This window comes from Rhipicephalus microplus, chromosome X (genome assembly GCF_043290135.1).
Source record: "Rhipicephalus microplus isolate Deutch F79 chromosome X, USDA_Rmic, whole genome shotgun sequence".
Taxonomy (NCBI): domain Eukaryota; kingdom Metazoa; phylum Arthropoda; class Arachnida; order Ixodida; family Ixodidae; genus Rhipicephalus; species Rhipicephalus microplus.
Genome location: NC_134710.1, coordinates 168828948 through 168847915, shown reverse-complemented (window position 1 = coordinate 168847915; position 18968 = coordinate 168828948). Strand labels below are relative to the sequence as shown.

General features: G+C 41.9%; 1 protein-coding gene across 3 annotated transcripts in view; it reads left to right on the top strand.

Annotated features, from left to right (window-relative positions):
• The window catches only part of LOC119177133 (lipid scramblase CLPTM1L), a 106093-nt gene that overhangs the window by 44234 nt on the left and 42891 nt on the right, over positions 1-18968 (top strand). For all 3 annotated transcript variants that reach the window (XM_037428522.2, XM_037428521.2, XM_037428520.2), the window contains exons 9-11: positions 7398-7586; positions 11156-11221; positions 15871-15921. In XM_037428522.2, the coding sequence (XP_037284419.2) occupies positions 7398-7586; positions 11156-11221; positions 15871-15921 (306 nt within the window). The remainder of the gene's footprint in view (positions 1-7397; positions 7587-11155; positions 11222-15870; positions 15922-18968) is intronic.

The window sequence follows — 18968 nt, the reverse complement described above, 5'->3', positions numbered from 1 at the left end:
GGGGCAAAAATAATAATAGTAGACTTATTATCTGAATGCAACTCTGTCTCTGTAACTGAGGCATGTTTGACTTGAAGATGGCAGTGTACGATATCCTTTGTGGAGATAAGTTTGCTAAAGGCTTATCATACGAAGCGATCGGGAAAGGTTGCGACAATCTCCACTGCCGTTGCACACAAAGACGCTACGGCTGGGTTCGTAGACTCTCCAACACTGTGCAGATGGCACTCGGGGCAGGTCACCAACAAACACGGGTTTATTTACCCAAGATATAGCACAGTGCAACAATCACGGGCTTGCGGGCCGGCAGGGAACTCCACAAGACCGACTGAGTGTACGCTTGCCGACAAGCACTAGGGCTATCGCACATAAGGCCACAGCCGAATGAGGATATGAAAGGCTGCCTGCTAAAGCAGCGCGTCTACCTCTCGTGCCGGCCTGTGTGCATCTGCCTGGCAGCGGGCGAGCACCAGGCGAAGGCAAGTTACTAAGGGAGGGACTGTCATGGGTGGCCAATAAGGATCGGCAGAGCACCGTGACATGTGCTAGCCTGACGTAAGGGAGAAGCGCGTTGTCTGGGCATGTGCGGGCACATGTCCCACACAGGGAAAACCAACGCCTGGCTCGCAGCAGATAAAAGGGCTAGGCAGCGAAACCACGGTGGCCATGTTCAGGGCGCTCGAGCAAGCTGAGGGATCGTGGCACCAAAGGGGAGGGCGCTCTCGATTCCCACATTTCCCCCTCCTAAAGACTGAGGCCAGCCTGTAAAAGAGGCTGTCCAAGGCTTAATAGCAAAGTTGGCTCAGCCGCAGGGGGGCTGGCCAACGGGGCCAGCCCCCTGACGTCTCCACGAATTCTAGGACCGAATGGTGCCGCACAACACGGAAAGGGGAAGTTGTCGCTTTCGTTGACACCAGTCCATGGTTCATCAAGGTCACACCACAGCTTCTCCAAAAGTTACCACGCCAGGGAGAACCCACTGCCAGGTCTGCAGCTCAAAAGGAACGAGGCAGCATTGCACGAGTGGCAGCCGCGAAAGTACGAGGCGTGGCTCCAAGTGCAGCAGCCAGCCACCAAAAGTTGTTGGGACGAGGGCTGGCCGGAGTGGCCGACTGGAACAGCTGGCAGCCAAGAATGGAAGCTGAAGTGACCACGCTCAGGCCTTGGCCAAAGCTTGAGTGGGCTGATCAGCTGCCGAAAGCAGCTGCCAATAGTTCCTGGTGGGTTTTGTTGGATGGTGGAGTCAGCCGGCAGAAGGCGGTAACCAGGCCACAGCGGTGAATACCAGGGAACGGCAGGCCACCGGTCAGGAACAGGCTGGCAGCACGATAGAGCCAGGCACTGGGAGATGAAGAAGCGGACAAGAAAGTCCTTGGCACAGCCGGATTGCCGAAAAGAGCGCCCCCTTTGTTGGGTAGCACCCTAACGGTGCTACCCAACAAAGGGAGCACTTGCCAGGGTATGGTTTGGATGACACATCAGAGGGCATTTTCGGCCAGGTGCGCCTTCTACCACTTTCAGGCGTGTGTTGGCACACCGTAGCGCTTATTATCCCTTTACTAACATGGCCTACAATAAAGTCCAGCTCCTTGCTAGTGGGAGAAAGGTACCTGAAGTGCATTTGCGAAGGTTGTACTGGTGGCGTGACTTGAGGCCAGCCTTACAGTCTTCCTGCGGTTGTGTGACTGCCTCTCTTTCTCCGAAATCGCTGCTGTGGGCGGCAAAAGGTTTGCATGAGCCCAAAGGGCTTGTATGCCCGCACGAGATTTTGCGCATTGTCACACGCGGAGTGAAGAGCGTCATGCTTCATGCCTGGCTAGGTAGCAGAGTGGTACAACTTTTAGAAAGTCTTACGGCCACTCGCGTTTTCGGCCAACTGCGAGTCATTGATATAGCCCAGGATGGCTTTCCTGAGACTGTGGGGTACACCACCTTCGAAGACTCCTGGGGAGCTTCTTCAGGCGAGATGATGCACAGGAAAACACCGCCGGTGACAAACATGTGGGAATCCGGTGTGGCAGCAGTAATACCAGACTGCGTAAACGGCACACAACGCTGACAGCAATACCAGACTGTCAATACGCGCCTGCTCTTTGGGAGCAAACTAAACGGATCGCACTGCTGTACGTTTGGTTGTTCTTGTCTACATAAGGCGATACCGGCACAAGTGACGTGCTCACCCGAGGCGATCGACTCGAAAGTCACTTCACCGTCGGGGTTCATGCCTTTCGACTCATTGGAGCCAGAGGCCCCGCAATGGCTGCTCAGTGTGATTGCTTTTGGGAGTAGCTCACACGAGTGTCAAACGCCGAAACAGGGGCACGCGATATAGGCGAAAGCCACGACTTTTAACTCCCTTTCCGGTAGCGTGCAACGAAGTTGAACTGCTGCAAAGTCACTGGGGTGGCCTTGGGCTCGCACAAGCGCTTAAACCAGACGACCACCATGAAGTTCATTTTACCCACAAATGACACTTCATTGACAGCACTTAAGCTTCCGGCAAGCAAAATCTCGAGTGGCCTTCCGTACTCAAAGGCAGCAGTAGCCACTATGAGGGTTGAGAATGGTTGTAGGGTGCCGGAAGGGATGACCCTGTAGCCACCACTTGGGAACTCATGGCCGTGCGCGTGAATAAGTCGCGACCAAGTATCTCGGGCACGGAAAGATTAGAGAGATGTGCACTGAGGGCGCATGCGATTTTCCCAATGCCCAACCAATCGCGCAGCACTGCACGAAACAGCGGGGTTGCTCGCCAGGTGGAAGGCGAAGTTTTCCCCAGACCTGTGCCACAGTTGGGTGCAGCGGCGAAAGCTCCAAGGCAGGCGCCGTCGATGAAGGGTCGCACACCTATTTTCTGTCATGCATGCTGTACCCAAAGGGGCCAATAAATGGCACAGGGAAAAGAAGGGTTTCCGCACCAACAGATGCATGATTGTTTGAGCAACAGGCGAGCGGAACGGCGATGGAGCACAGTAGGAGGGCGTGCTCGATTTCCACACTTTAAGTCGTGTAGTACAGTTGGCTTTTATTAATTCATTTCTGGATAATTGATTATGTCACTTGATTTGACTGCAATGGAATGTCCCAGCTGCCATTCGTGCATCTATATTGGCAAAGACTTTCATTGTTTCTATCCTGAAATTAAACTTTTCCGATTAGTAATTTAAACTTCACTGGCCAGTAATTGTGCCTTCTACCAACCTCAGTGCCACAAAAATCCCTTTGAAAGAGGTATTGCAAGGGGCCAAATCACTGTTCAATGGGTCTAGCATCAGTCTAAATTTGATAGAAGCAGCTGGCAAAGTACAAAACCTGTGCGTCCTTACTTTGAAAGCATGTGTCACTTTATAAGCCGCACAAGTAAACATAAAGTGCAGATATTGGTCTGCTGGTTTTCATTAAAGTTGTGTCAATCAAAAAAACGAGCCATCGCTTGAATATTGGTGTGGTGACATTGTCGGTTTGGCATTCTTGATCAGCTGCTGATGATGTGATGGCTGCTTTTTACAGCGTTGTAAATGCAAAAGCCTGTCCTAGCAATGATGTCCTCGCCCTCTTGGCAACTTTGATGTCCTATCTATAGATGCCCTTGGATGGAAAATTAAAAACACAAATACTGCACACAGCTTGCTGTGTACAGCATCTTTGCCTTATACCGGTGTCACACTGGCAGTTTTAATCGCGATCAGTGTTGATCCAGATTAACCACGATCTAGATTAGGTGCTGCTACACAGTCACTTCTAGTCACGATCAGGCGTGATCGAGATCAAGACTATCGCGATCCACGCATCGCAATCTGGCTGAGAGATCACGATATTGCTGTCGTCTGCACCCCCTAGCCGAGCTTGGTGAAAGCACAATAAACAAGAAATTCAAGCATAGTTCAATAAAAACGCTTTAAACAGCTAGATGTTTATGAAAAAACAAGTTTTAGACTGTTTAAATTGGACAATATCTGAAGTATTGCGTATTTTAGGATTTGCATCGACCGTATGTAGTTAAGGGAGAAGCAGACGAGAAGCAATCAACCGTTGCCTTCAGCGCTTAGTTCAACTCTCACCCCATTGGAGCTTTGGAGCCCCTCAAAGCAAACTTATTATGAGTGTTGCAAGCCTTTCGACTACTTCGCAACGTACGCACACTTCGTGGTTGAATGAAGAGATCTTTACAGCAATTGACCATTGGCAGGAGCAACTGGAACAGACTTGAGGCGCCAGAAGTGAAACACTGACGCGTACAACGAGATAAATGCTTCGCTGCGACTACGCGGCTAAGAGCGGGGGTCATCACAAATAAAATCGAAGGTTAAGAATCTCACACAGCAATACAGGTAAGTGCTAGGAAAATTTTATTAAATGACGGATTTATAAAATTACTGTTGTTGTGGCATGCAAACTTTTTGACTTTCGAGCGGTTCTTGCACGAACAACATTGCTGATATAGGGCTCTATAGATATACCGTACCCCGAGTTTTGTCAGTGGCATGTTTTACGGCACGCAAACGCCACCTGAGGCATTTTATCTGACCCATGCTCGAACCGGATTAGCTTGAGCCATGTAGCAGCTTCATAAAGTTGATCGCAATCAAGAAAACTGATACGGATCGCTCTGATCACGATTAAAAGTACGTGTGTAACACCGGTAATAGAAGCTACACAGTGGTAGCTGAACAGGAAAGGGGTTGTACCTGAAGGTGTTCCTCAGGGTGTACTCATGAGGGAGCTGATCAGCAAAAAAGTATTATATAAAAGAAGACCACCATCACAATATTTGTCCATGGTTGCAAGCAGCGTGAAAGAACAAGACAGAGACACTAGGAACAAGTGACAAGAACAATCACTGAAGCGCTGTGTTTTTTGTTTTGTTTTCTTTCTTTTTCTTGTTCCAGTCATTTCTTTCTCGTGTGTCTATTTTGTTTTTTCGCGCTGCTTGCTGCCCTGGATTCATACCAACTGGTCCAGCTATATACGACATTTGTATGTATTATGACATTTGTATCCAACAAAGGAGTTTCCTGAAGCCTACCAGGAGGTAGAAAGTGCATGCAAGGTTCTGCATATCTCTTCGTCAACAAAGCAGTGCTGTATTGGATCAGTGAAATTCACCTTTGACCCTTCCTCTCATGTCAAGGAATCCCAGATATTCACAGCCGTGCTCAGGCCTCAAGACAATTTGTTGTCAAAAGGCATGAGAGTAAGCCTAAACTAGAAGTAAACACCTTTCGATGTATTCTGTCACGCAGCGCTAATGGTTCATCTATTCAGATGACTACTTATAAGTCTGTTTAAAGGCACATGTTAAGTGATTTGCAAGATATTTATCACTGAAGATGAAGATGAAGACATGGAGCCTTGGTAGCAGATTAGAAACGGTTTTTAACTACAGGTTCAAAAATGTTGCAAGACATCTTTAAAAATGACATATGCACCACCAGAAAAAAAAAAGCAAAAAGTGAATAGGTTTGCTGTTAACACAAATGACACAGAGAATGTTGCTTGCTTGTTCTTATTGAAGGCTTCAAAATCATACTGCAAACTCAGAAGCTTTGATTGTGAGTGACCTTCTCTGTGAACAGATTAAGACACAAATTTATTTCATAAAAGTAGAAAACTTGCTGACCAAAAAATCACCTTGTAGTTTTTTCGGTTAGTAACTACAATGCACATGTCAATTTAGAATGGTTGACTCGGATATTCCAGAAGTTCTTGCTGATCAACATAATGACACTCATGCAGCCCCTGAACCAAAGTGTAATAAGAAACTTTGTCTTGTACAGGAAAGCAATTCTTCAGAATATGGTCATGTTCGTCAAAACCAATAAAGAAGGTAAAGTTCCTGTGCTTAGTGAGGTGCACAATTGCTAGGAGTTGGTTAAGCTAGTGACTGCATGAAGTATGCTGAAAACTAAGTCTGCCCGTGAAAAAACCAACTTTCACCCAGCTCTTGGCAGTGTTTCCTTTGGGTACTTTGGAAATGCTGACCATAGAGGGCAGTGTGTCATCCTCTGATAATTAGTGACATTTTACGCTGCATGACCAGTGGTATGATCGAGAGTAGTGACAAAGATGATAGCTGCTTCAATCACCATTGCAAGAACAGCACGGATAATGCTATCGTGTGTCTGAGCGTAGCAGTTGCTAAGGTGAAACTAGGAGTTTCACGATTGTTCTTTATGTGCGAGGATGGTACCAAAGGTGCACTTACAGGGGTACCGACATAAAAATTTTGGCCTTGTGTTTTTTTGCTGCCGTGTGTTTGCTGGAGGCCTGTTAGTCATAACACGGCACATTGTTTGCTGCAGCATGCAATAAATAATGAATTACAGGCTCCTCGTTACCAACCAGTCTCGGCTTCAGTTTGAGAGAGCTCCAAAAACGACAAACCGCAGACTGCAACTATACCCACCTAGCCTGTGCAACTTTCAACCTCGTCAGCACACAAGTTGTGACTAATTTTTGTGTAGTTCACATCAAGAAGTCCTTTCAAACAGGAAATGAGACAGCAGTGTCGTCAAACACAAATATTTCAATGCGCACACCATGGCCATGGACTTTTGAGTAGCTGCTGAGTAAAAGTCTGCAGTATTGAAAATGCAGCAAAAAAAAAAAAGAAGAAAAGAGAAGAAAATGGTAGCTATGACATCATCATAACTTGTTGCAGCGTTGTCACGTGAGGGAAGTCGTGGGGTCACCAAGGGAGGGTCATCTTTAAGGGTGTCAATAGTGCAAAGGAGTCGATCGCTCGCGCAAAGTTGAAAATTCATTTAAAATACCTTCTAAGCTATATTTGCTGTTGATATTTTGCATATACAATGTACACATGTTCACAGGAATTGATCCCACAGGCTAACTCAGCCGCAAAATTTTGTGTCGGTACCCCTTTAACTTCACGGACTTGAGTATGTAAATCATGAATTCTCAAGAACGTCTATTATGAAAATGGGAACTACTAACAGCAATTTAGGATTACTTTGCCAAATAATGCAAGGGCAAGTTTCAACATTTATTAGCCCTTTCCTAATCAATGCACCAAATGATTTGATTTATATTATCAGCCACTGCACCATAAAATTAATTCATATTTATGATGATGAATTGATGTTTATTGGTACAAGGTCCAGATATGGCCAAAGAGATACTCAGTGGAAGTAGGCTGTATAAGACTTTGTGTTTGTTATTGCCCTAATGTCCAGTACCAGGCTAGGATTGAATGTAGGGGCACAGCGCCTAGTATTGTACCTACTTTTCATTGTCATTTTTCACTTGCATTAGTACCCCTTTAAGTGTTAACCTCATTGAGGCATATGCAGCTGGCTGATCTTATTAAATTATGCTTTACTTTGCACTTCATTTCTCATTCTTGTCACTGTAACACCGTTATTTTATTTTTGTTGCAGCTACTGTTTGATTTTTTGGCTTTCAAGAATGACGTCAATTTTTGGCGGGGTCGTAAGACCTTTGAAGGTCTTTCTGTGAAGGCTGTCTTATGGCGAGGTTTTAGTCAAGTTATCATCTTTTTCTACCTTCTTGATGAAGACACCAGCCGCATCGTGCTTGTCACGAGTGCTGTTGGAGCAGTCATTGAGGTTAGTACCACATTATATTTTTAAACCTAAGTTTATGTTGAAGTTAAATGTGACGGTCATAGTGTGTAGGTGTTTAATGGGTAGCCGGCTCTTTTTTGCTGTATAGGGTGTAGATAGTAGCTACGTACACTTTTGCCATTTTTAGTAATATTGCACGAGTGTTGACCTCAGTAAATGGTAGCGTGTAATATTGGTGAGAAGCAATGAGATCAGTGATACAACAGTCAGCTTCACATCTATGTTCTGAAGAGTTGTTTGTCGAGATAATGCTGACTGTGTGTAGGCATATGTAAATAAGCAGCAAAGCAGACAGCGCTCACACTTGAGTATGTTTGTGCACCTGTGCATTGCATAGTAGAGTTTGTTACTTCTTGCCTATATTAGGCTTTGCCATGTTCTGGGGGCAATGCTTGTGCAATAACTTTTTAAAATTCATCAAGGGTTTACTTCTAATAAGCTTACTTTCAATTGTCTTGATGTTCTTTAGGCTTTCTCAAGCTTGCATTTAGCTAAATCAATAGAAAACATTTAAGCCTAGGGAAATATGAATGTGAGTGGTGACCTTTGAATATAATATCAATAATATAAAATATATTTTGTCATCCTGAGGAACTGATGAAGAGGGAGTTTGCATGTGGCTTGTTCTGTGAAAAATAGATGTTTGCTATATTTGATAAATGTATGTACTAAGGACATTCAGAACTTTGCAGCTAGATTCTAGTCAAATCAGAAAATTGTGAGTCATAGCTTCTTTTACTTATCTGGTGTTCCATAAAAATGACAGTAAGAAAGAAAAGAAAATGGCAGTTTTGATGAAGGGCAACACCTTGATGGCAAAGGCAAGGTTTAGCATTACTCATTGACCCTTTGCATTGTGTTTAAACTGTTCATGGGATGGGTGCGCCATGTCTACATAATGCATTGAAATGGTTTGCATCTGGGTGAGCTTGTGATCTTGCATGTCGAGTGGTTGCAGCTAAATTTATCTGCAACCACTCTACATACATAATTTAGTATGTAAGAGAATTTCTGCTGCAGAGAAAAAAACAGTCTCGTGGCAATGGCAAAATATCTCACGCTTGAATAACAAGTGATGCCAGCAGTGATGTAGACGTTACACATTGATGGTGCACAGAATGAGATTCATGGGAAACTAAGAATTGTGAAAACGTGTTAAGAATCGCACCACGCTAGGTTTCATGCTGGAAATCAGTGTGCTTGACCTGTTGCCTGCGCTTAGGCAGCTGTGAATGTTTTACTGGTGTGAGCTCAAGTTGTTAGCTTTCTGTGTTATTGTCAATAGTGCAACTGATCTTTGTGTACTGAGTCGAATTCCAGCCATAAGACATTATTATTTTTTACTTAATCTTACACTTAAATCTGTGGATAAATATGTATATTCAGAACATCATGCTGATGCTGAGAGCTAATGTTCGCCTTTAGTGCCCTTGAAAATTTTTCTTGCAATAACAGTGACCAGTATATATTATAGGTGCACATGCATGTTGTATCCACTGAAGGAAAGAAGTGCAATAGCAGGACATTTCATTTGTTTTATAAATGGTTGAAAGCACAACTAGCATTGTAGCCAAATAATAAGTTCATTTTCTTTAGTCTGTACAACAGTTATATTCTGACTACTTTTAAATCACAAGTTTCATTGAATGACTAGACATTATTTTGTTGAAATCTTCTGTCTTATGCATTGACTCAGAAACAGGATGCTTTTTCTGCTCACCAGCCATCAGAATAGTTTAAATAATTCAAACTTTCATTCGTCTATTGCCTTCCTCTAGTACTGTTACAAGTATTATTCTTTATAATATTTAAATACCACTGAATATGAGGTTAATATCAGAGATGGTTCAATTTGCATTAACACCTACCGTGCCAAATTGTGATACCAAGTACTGACCAAAACATGGCCAAATTTGTTTGAACCACTGCTGTAAATATTATTTCTCATAGAATTGAAATACTATTGAGTATGAAGTAAACGGCAGGAACTATTCAATCTGCTTTAACACCTACCGTACCATGCTGTAACCCCAAATGTTGACCAAAATATAGCAAAATTTGTTTGAACCATTCTTGCCAACATTTGTCAGTTTTGCTGCTTTCTGTTTTCGCTGCACAATAGGATGGGCCCTGTCTTATACAAGAAGCACAGCAGAGCACAAAAAAAAATGCCAGGCCTGCGCGGTAGGCGCAGCACTGTCACAGCGAAAGCTAGAAGACCGTTCTTTCAGAGCCTTTTCAAAACACTCAGTGGGTAACTACTGCAAGCACACTTGCTTGGTACCCACTAGGTCATTAATAATAAACTTTTGAGTAGTAGGCCCGCATTCGCTATGATATTTTTCGTCATTCTTCTGAGAAGCGTGGTATCCGCTAAACACTTGCAAGGAATTTTATGAAAATTGTCCATGCAGTGGCTGACGACGATGAGAAATTATGTCTGAAGTGAGTATGCGCCACAGTTAATGGGGGGAACAAGAACAAGCTTTTCTGATGGTTTGGATCATTGAACGGGCCGTTCGTTACGCTATTCGCATTTTGTGATGACTGGTTGTTTTTTGCTCTTGTAAAATGCTTTATAAGTCGTATTAACACGATTGCTTTCCCGAGTTAAGCCTGTCTAAGGCAAATTTGACAACAAGTCACAAGCACCGGTATAGCTGAGTGGTAGAATACTGGGCTGGCACACCCAGTGGACCCAGGTTCGATCCCCACAGTGCCATATGTGCTAGGTCATGCCTGTCTAAGGCGAGTTTAACAACAAGTTACAAGCACCGGCGTAACTCAGTGGTAGAATATTTGGCTGGTATCTAGTGGACCCGGGTTCAAGCCCACTGTGTCATTAGTGCAAGGTTTTTTTTTTTCTATTTTTGCGCGATGTGGTTACGGACACTGGCAGCGGCGGACAACAACAACTGCGCGTGACCCTAAGAGTGATCTCATAACAGCTTTCACTGTAAAACGAAGTCTGCCTGCTCGTGGCATTGTGAGAAAACGAGAAGTACCGTCGACAAGCATAACTCGTTTTTGGCCATTTCTGCCAGAAACGTGCATGCGATTGCAACTTGTCTACGACACAAAAGGTGTTCAAATGTTCTGAGCATTCACACTTTCTAAATACTCAATGAAGTGCCAGATCAGAGATTAATAGGTTATTGTGACTGCATCAGTGCAGAAAACTTACTTCTACAGTAGTATATCTTATCTGTAGTCACAATCTAATCCTCAAATTATGTTCGCTTTGTTTCTTGCATGCAGTTTTTATTGTGTGAGAGAAAGGAAGTCTCTATTTCGTAGTGTAGTAGCTAGTAATATTACTCAACTCTTTTTTTTTTAATAAGTGTCCGTCAGCTGGCAGTATCAAACTGAGCTTGGATGGCATGCATTAATATGGCATGGTTTCAATATGCATAAATAATATTTTTTGTATTGTTGGTACTGCAGTATAAGTATTTATTGTGCTTCCATTAGGTACATGTGTTTTCACAGCACTTCCATTTATGTACTCATCTTGAAAGCAATCTTTCTTTTGCTGTCATTTGTTACTACAGGTCTGGAAAGTAACCAAGGCTCTTAAAATGACAGTGCACTGGTCAAGCTTTAGGCCTCACATTGAGGTTTGTTTCTTATGTCATTTATCTTTCATTCTATGAGAAACTTTTTAGTTATGTGCTGTAATACTTCATGTATAATATAACGTTACTTCCTGAATATGGGGCATCAAATTAATCATCATGTTGCATTTGGGTGCTGACATTACTGTGGCAAATTTCCTGGGTTTATTGTTGAAGGATAATTCTTTTTATTTTCATCTCTCAAAACCCTCGATTTACTCCTCACGTTGCATTTGAGTTTGTAGTATTAGGCACATGTTCTTCACAGTGTAATAAACTAAGTTGTTGCAAGAAAACAGTTGGGAAGCACCACGGGGTGAACAGGCATGAGCTAACAAGAAAGGAGCTGTAACAAACCAATTTTCCTTTTTTTTTTCTTTTCATACGGCAAAGAAGTTTCATTATTGACAATTTCACATGCCTAAAGACAGTCATTCTGTGAGCTTAAGCCAATACACAAGTGTTACAAGCTACATAATATTAACTATGAAAAATATAAAATGGCTGTTTGTGGTGTTTTCTAATTGATAATTTATTTTCAATGCATGGCATATGATATTGTTTACAAGACTATGCTTGGCAATACATCACTACATTCGATGATCTTTTCTGCACTGATCTTATATACAAGTTTAGAAACTTGTTTACCATGTCTGGGACTCTGTATGTACATTACATTGAGAAGTCTACATCTAATTTTCGAATTGGGCACGAGTAGTACAGTGACGATGCGTCTACACAAAAGATAGAAGCCTTTGTTATAGGCTTGTGCGAATATTCTAATGAAAATTACAGCAATCGAATTAGCTCTAATTCGAGCTTAAAATATTGAAAATTTCAAAGTATTCTAAGTGAACAATAGATGTGTATTATTCTGTACGTAACCCTTTGCAAAAGTGGTTTCACTGTAGTGGAAGGGTGCTAAGCCGGGAAAGCGTCTATCTAAATAAATACAGTTGAGCCCACTTATAACGAACCTGAGTGTGACACGGCATCCGTTCGCTGTATCCCGAAGTTCACAGTAAATGAAACACAGCTTTAAAGAAAGTTGCAAGTAAAAACAAATATTTTCCAAAAAAAAAAAGTACGCCATCCTGACCACACATGCGTGACGTAGAAGCCAGCAATAGTGGAACTGCTCTGGGCCCGTTTCTAGTCCGAAAACGAAACCAACAAATCTTCTGCATTTGAGCCAGCGTGGCTGGGGTGGCAGAGCGGGTGGAGACAGGCTGAGTTGTGATTAAGAGAGGAGAGAAAGAGATAGGCGAAGAAGTTTATAGAGCGAAGAGTGGTGGGAAGGCGAATTTGGAAACCAAAACACGTGGGAAGAAGGCAGGTCGAGTAGCTTACTTGAAGGGTCCACGAAATGCACAAATCGCACGTAGGAAAACTTGGCAGAGCGGTCAGCGCATGCAGAGGTCAAAGAATGGCATTGTGGCACCCGTGGACTTGCATGGCCCCGCCGACTTCAATAATTCGTGATTCGTTCCATGTAAAAGCCATTTTTACGCTTCCGAGTGCATGTGGAGGGAGTGAGAACAAGTCCTTAACATCGAGACGAATCGTGAATGGTAAAGTCGGTGGGGTAGCGCAAGCGCGTGCACTGGAATGAAACGACACCAATGCTGATAAGACACAGACCCAGACTATGAAGTACAGTCGATGGCCGACGTAATGGCAAATGGTCTGGTCATTCCAGGCCGGCCACCAACGACCATTCAGGCCGCCAATAATAGTGTACAACAAAACCAGCGATCAAAAACTGTGTGGAGACTATAGTTGGCCAATCGGTCTTGGAAAGATCAGTAGCAGTGTCAAAACACGGGCCTATTTTGACAATGCGGTCTGCTCAGAGTAGCGGGGTGACGGAGGGGTGCGTAACAAAAAACGGTTGGGGAGAGTGACAACTAGAGGGGTGCAGAGGCAGAGTCGGCGTTTAACAATAAGAATCTATGGGAACCTCGCCGATGGCTTACCGGTGGTCGAAAGTGGTTTCCCGGGAAATCACCTTAGCGCCAACTCAGTTCGCTGTAATCGATAGGCAACACTCAAGACGTTCGTTGTAAGTGCGATTTTGTGCCATTGAAATAATGTATATTTTTATGGTCATGCGGGTATCGTTCGTTATAAGCAAAAGTTCGTTTTGAGTGAGGCCTTTATATGTTGGCTCGACTGTATTAGTTTGTGTGTTATTTTTTGTAAAATCAGTTTCGCTCCAGTGGAGTGTTTTATAAGTCGTGAAAACATTCTTCTATGGGAAATTCACCCTGTCATGAAGCTCCACTTCAGAGTTAAATGAACATATTACCCTTACATTGATTCATCATTTTTAAGTTTTATAGGGGTACTGGCACCTTTTTTCGAAGGCGAGTTTACTCTGCCATACCAATCTCCTGTATACAGTGACGGCTCTGAGCGAGTGTGAGGCTTAGCAAATGCTGATAAGATATTTTATTTTGATATTAAAATCGAATTTGTCGCAGCGCACCTACCTACATCGACACTAACTTGACGTCAGGCTACAGTACTAATTCTGATGACGTCACGCAGCAGTCTGGCAAGTTGTGCTGATGTCAAGCGCCAAAACACACAAAAACATGGCAGCTTATGATTTGCGAAAATGTAAAAGCATATGTTTGCATACGTAAGTAAACATTTACGTATGGGGAGCTAAAACATTGAAAAACATGCGTTCCGGTAAGACGGTAAATGCAAACCGGTATCTGGTAACATGTTAATGTAAGGAAGTATACGTACAAGCTAAAAGTGTCATCCAGCGTACCTGTGAACCGAGCTAGCGGAGTTTGGAATAGTGTCAATGCACACGAATGCATGATATACGCTTATTAGAGGGCAAATGAATCGTTTGATTTGGAATTTTTTGTCATGGCACCAATATTTTGCCCCTCGAATTGTCTTGCGCAAATGAAACGAAGGACAATAGGCGCAAGTCCTACCAATTTTAGTCCAATCCGGTGCTGAGAAAAGCAGGGGCCGAGGTGGAAACCAAGCGCAGTTTACTGTGTCTGTTGCACTTAACTCCGGATGCGTACGTGCGCACCAATATGCTATTGCTGACTGTCTTCGGATTTTCGGCGAACAACGATGGCACCCCAACGTTGTGTTCCCTTGCCGTGACAGTTGGCACACATGCGGCGTGCAGCAGAGGAAGCAGACGATCGCAGAAGCGACTCGTTGAAGAGGATACATCACAAAACCTTGCTGGTGCACATACCACCATGTTGTGGCGCTGCTTATGCCAAGTCGTGACGTTAGGGTACAGTAGAAATCGAAACTAGCTTTTAAAATCATGCTGTAATTAATTTTTCAGTGAGCACTCGCGCTTACTGGTACGTTTCCTACGCTCTCGGAGGCTTGGGCTATCATTTGGCACAAAAAAACGATAAGTGAGAAATTTTGTGTCAGTACCCCTTTAAAGCTTGTTATACCGGCTATATATGCTCTAAGTATAGTAAATTTTATAATGTAATCCTATTTACAGGTTTTCACCTGCGTTCTACAGAATTTCAAATCCTTCTACTGAAAATTCAAAGTTGTTTCCACTTCTTTTGAACCAAAGAAATGGCATTTGCTCAGGCATTGTTTGAATTTATAAAAAATATTATGCAGGTTATTTAGATCATAACAGAGCTCCCAATTTTTCTTTTAAGATATGACATATACTATTCTAATTCGATACAAAGTTATTTGATCAAAATCACTATTCGCTTTGAACCTAAAATTCACTATTCACACAAGCCTAGTTGTTACCCAATTAAGCCAAGTTGAATCCTTACTGGCCTATCACTGATGAGAAAGCTGAATGGCACTATGTTTCTATGCTATAAGAAAATAAATGTGAAAAGCATTGCACATAATTAAGTTCCGCGTAATGTAGACAAGATGGGATGTACTGAGGGGGCTGTGAGTGGTCAGGTGCTATTTAGTGCATAGTGGAGTAACGCATGTTCTAGACTCAAAAAAGTTCTGTGCGTGCATATTATTTGCTTATTTATTTCTGATGGTCTGCTTGTGCTTTAAAGCAAAAACTACGAATCCTAGGATATGAATGTCATTTATTCTTCTTAAAAATAATTAGCTGCTAAAGATATAAAAATAAAAAAGTATCCAATGTTTAATTAAATTCAATTTGCTTCTGCCACTAATTGATTTGTGCTTGATCGGACCTTAGAATCACTTTTTATGCACTCTTGCGCTGTGTGACAGACTGAGGCAAACTTTGCTGTAGCAGTTCTTCTGGACTTTGTGTTAAGGCACATACTTGTATGATGTGAGTGCCACCCAAAAAGCAGGTTTGTGTACTTAGATTTGAGTGTTGTAATATTCATTTGAATATTCAACATGCTTGAACCCATGCCTAGTTGTCTCATAAATACTATGTATGTGAAGCACAAAGAGGCAAAGACAAGGGAAGACATAAACGACATAGACTGGCACTGGTCGTTTATGTGGCGTTTGTGGTATTGCACATACTTAGTATTTATCAAGACATGTACTGACTAGCTCACCAATAAATTCTTGCCATCTCATGTGCTCTTTTAAGTGAACCTGTATTTTTCTTGCCCAGTCGTTCATTATTCTTGTGAAGGGTCTCTTTACTGTTCACCAGGGTGTTCCTTTTTATTTTTTAGTTTGGCGCTATAAATGCAGAAGAAACAAAGACACAGGAGCTAGATTCTCAGGTAAGTGTACGTTGAAAGTATGCTTTTAGAGGACACAACTGGTGGCGAACATTGTTGCAAGTATTTTCAGTGTTTAGAAGAAAGTCATAATGATGCATATTCAAAAAGAAAGAAAGAGCATCATGGGATAGATGAGCTTATAGTTCAAATACTCTATATAATTGGCAATACACCGTGTTATATTGCAAATTTGTTAAATGAAAATTCAACCTTTGGTGCATTGTATAGTTGCCGAGGATTCTCTCTTTCTCTCTCTCATTTTTTTTACTCAGAAGAAAGTGCTACAAGAATTTTCACATGATACACCATTATGAAAAAAGAAATTCAAGAATATTAAGAAGAAATGAATTTTCATTTAGTGACCATAAGTTGTTCGAACCGGTGAACTCCTCTTCACAGCAGTCACATGTCGCCTTCAGAGCTTTTCTCTGTGCCCCCCCCCACAAAAAAAAAAAAAAAACACACAGCTGTGGTAATTTAAATAAGTATTCCAAAGTCATCGTACCTACTCTGGTGCCATAGTTTATCAAAACCTCAAATGTTCGCCAGAATGGTGTGACACTGATGCTAACATGTTAGCAAAACTGAACCACATCCTCTCTACTCAGTCCATCTGATGAATCTGAAACATTGAATACTGTTGTATGTCACCAAAGCAAGAGCACTGGTAGCTAATGAAAGGAAGGTGACAAATGAATTCCAGCATTTTTATTTATGGCAGTCACGTGTTCTGTTTTCTTGAACATGTATCTAAGTAATTGAACAAGACCCAGTAAATCCGTCAATCAGTCTTTATTTTGTGACATGTCTTTTTTATTTATTTCCCAACGAGTTGGGGGTTTCTCAAGCGACACGTGGTTATAAAACCACTTGAGAATGCCTGGGGGCTCACATACTTGGAAGCAGTATTGGAATTCAAGCTCTTAACAAATAATAGTACAATGGCAGCAGAAAAAAAACGAACATAAAAAGAGGGAGAAGAATATTTACAAATAAAACAGTAGAACAGACTCAGAGCAAACTAAATAACTATGTATGTGTACTCTTGAATACAATGAACAATAACAAAATAAAGATGTAGAACTCCGATGCAAAAAGTAGTTTGTGGCATATTATACATCATAAAAAAACACTAGACAAGGGTGAAAAAACCATCGTATTTCTCTTTTTGTAAACATAAAAAAGTTGGGATAAATATTTGATAATTTTTTTAGTAGGGAGGCTAATGTATATCTAAGGGACTTTAGGAAATACAGTAGACTCTCATTAAACGGAAACTGAAGAGACCGGGAAAATCTGTTTCATTTAACAGGATTTCAGTTTACTGAGAGGTGAGCTGGGTTGCAGCATTCAAGTTTGAAAACAATCATATCAAGGGCAGTTGTTCCATTCAAGCAGCTGTTCCGTATAACAGATTTCCATTAGCACTGAGAGTCCACTTTAGTTTGTGTGAGAACGAGGAACGAGCAATCTGTCAGTACTTCGGGCTCGTGAATCTGTGTGTTGTGTACTTATGTTTGATAAATCTTTAATAAATGTTCGGAATTGTTCTTTTGCAAAGAAGTAGTTCTAAATTAGTCAATTGTTGTACATATGTTTCATATTCATTATTTTATGGCAGTGAAACAGAGATTCTGCAGAAGTGCTGCTTGGGACATTTACAACACATAGCACAGTGCTCTTTTTTTGCAATGAGTGAATTGTTTTTATGTTGACCAAGATTGCGGTGCCCCAAACAAGTTGGCTGTAATTCATGTGCGAGGGAAACGAAGTGTGGTAGATCTGTGCCTTAGTTTTTTTTTTTTTTTTTTTTGAAGAAAACATCGACATTGTGACGGAACACTAGCAGCATGCGATAATGATTTAGCCAATGATTCAACATGACCTGACCATGTCATGTGATCGAAAGAAGTCACGCCTAGAACCTTGCTTTTCCACTATTTTCACAGGTATTTCGTCAAACATTATTGATTAGTGAAGATTAATTTTCGTGCCTCTAGATCTGAAAAAGAGAGCTTTTGTTGTTTTTTCTTGCATTGCTTCGCAGGCCATTAGTAGTAGACCACCGCATAACATCTGATAGTACGCTGTGGGATCTGTCAATAATTTCGGAGGAATTTTTACCTTAAACAGAAAGAGTGGTGACATCTGCATAGTAGAAGTGTAGTATCGTTGTTTATGTTGACAACATGATTTACGTAGATAATGAAGAGCATTGGCTCTAAGATGGTTAGGCACGCCACAAGAAATAGTTTCGTAAGAAGAGAAACAGTTAACGATCGAAACACACTGCTCTCTCTCAGATAAATATGAACAAAATAGGGAATTAGCTACACTGTGTACCCTATAAGTGTACAACTTCTCGTGTAAAATGTGATGATTAAGGGTATCGAAGGCCTTGCTATAAGCAAGTCCTCCAATACCTTTAACATCGAAGCATAAGCTTTGATGTTTTTAATTTTTAATTCTTTTTGAGTTAACAATGCAATCTGTGTAGATCTGCCCCGCTGCATACCATGCTGATTTTCTGAAAGTACCTTGTGTTTGTTAAGAAAACTACTCACAGGGCAGAAAATTATTTTCTCTGATCTCTTTGAAAATGGTGGTATTTTTTAAATGTGTCAGTAATTACTAGCATCATTAAAATCTCTATTTTTATATATGACAAAGACGACATTTTTATGACATGTGGGAAGCAGCCAGATCGAAGAACTAGATTGAACACTTAAGCTAGGCAAGGAGCAAGAAAGTCAATCACATGCTTAATCGCTTCAACCTGAAATCTGTCGGCATCCACATCATTGCTATTCTTTAAGATAAGAATGTGCGCACTATTTCTGCTTGATATATGAGTGCAAGAAACATTGTGTCAGCAATGTGGTGTGGAATCTGAGTATTAGCAGTGCTTCCCAGTGGTCGTACCGCATTAGCAATGTGCTCAGTGAAATGCTTGGCTAAAAATTCACCTTGTAGATTGCTCCTGTGGGTGGTTATTTTCGTTAAAGTATTCTGAACAGCATTGTGGGTCAGCACCTGATTGATTGCTT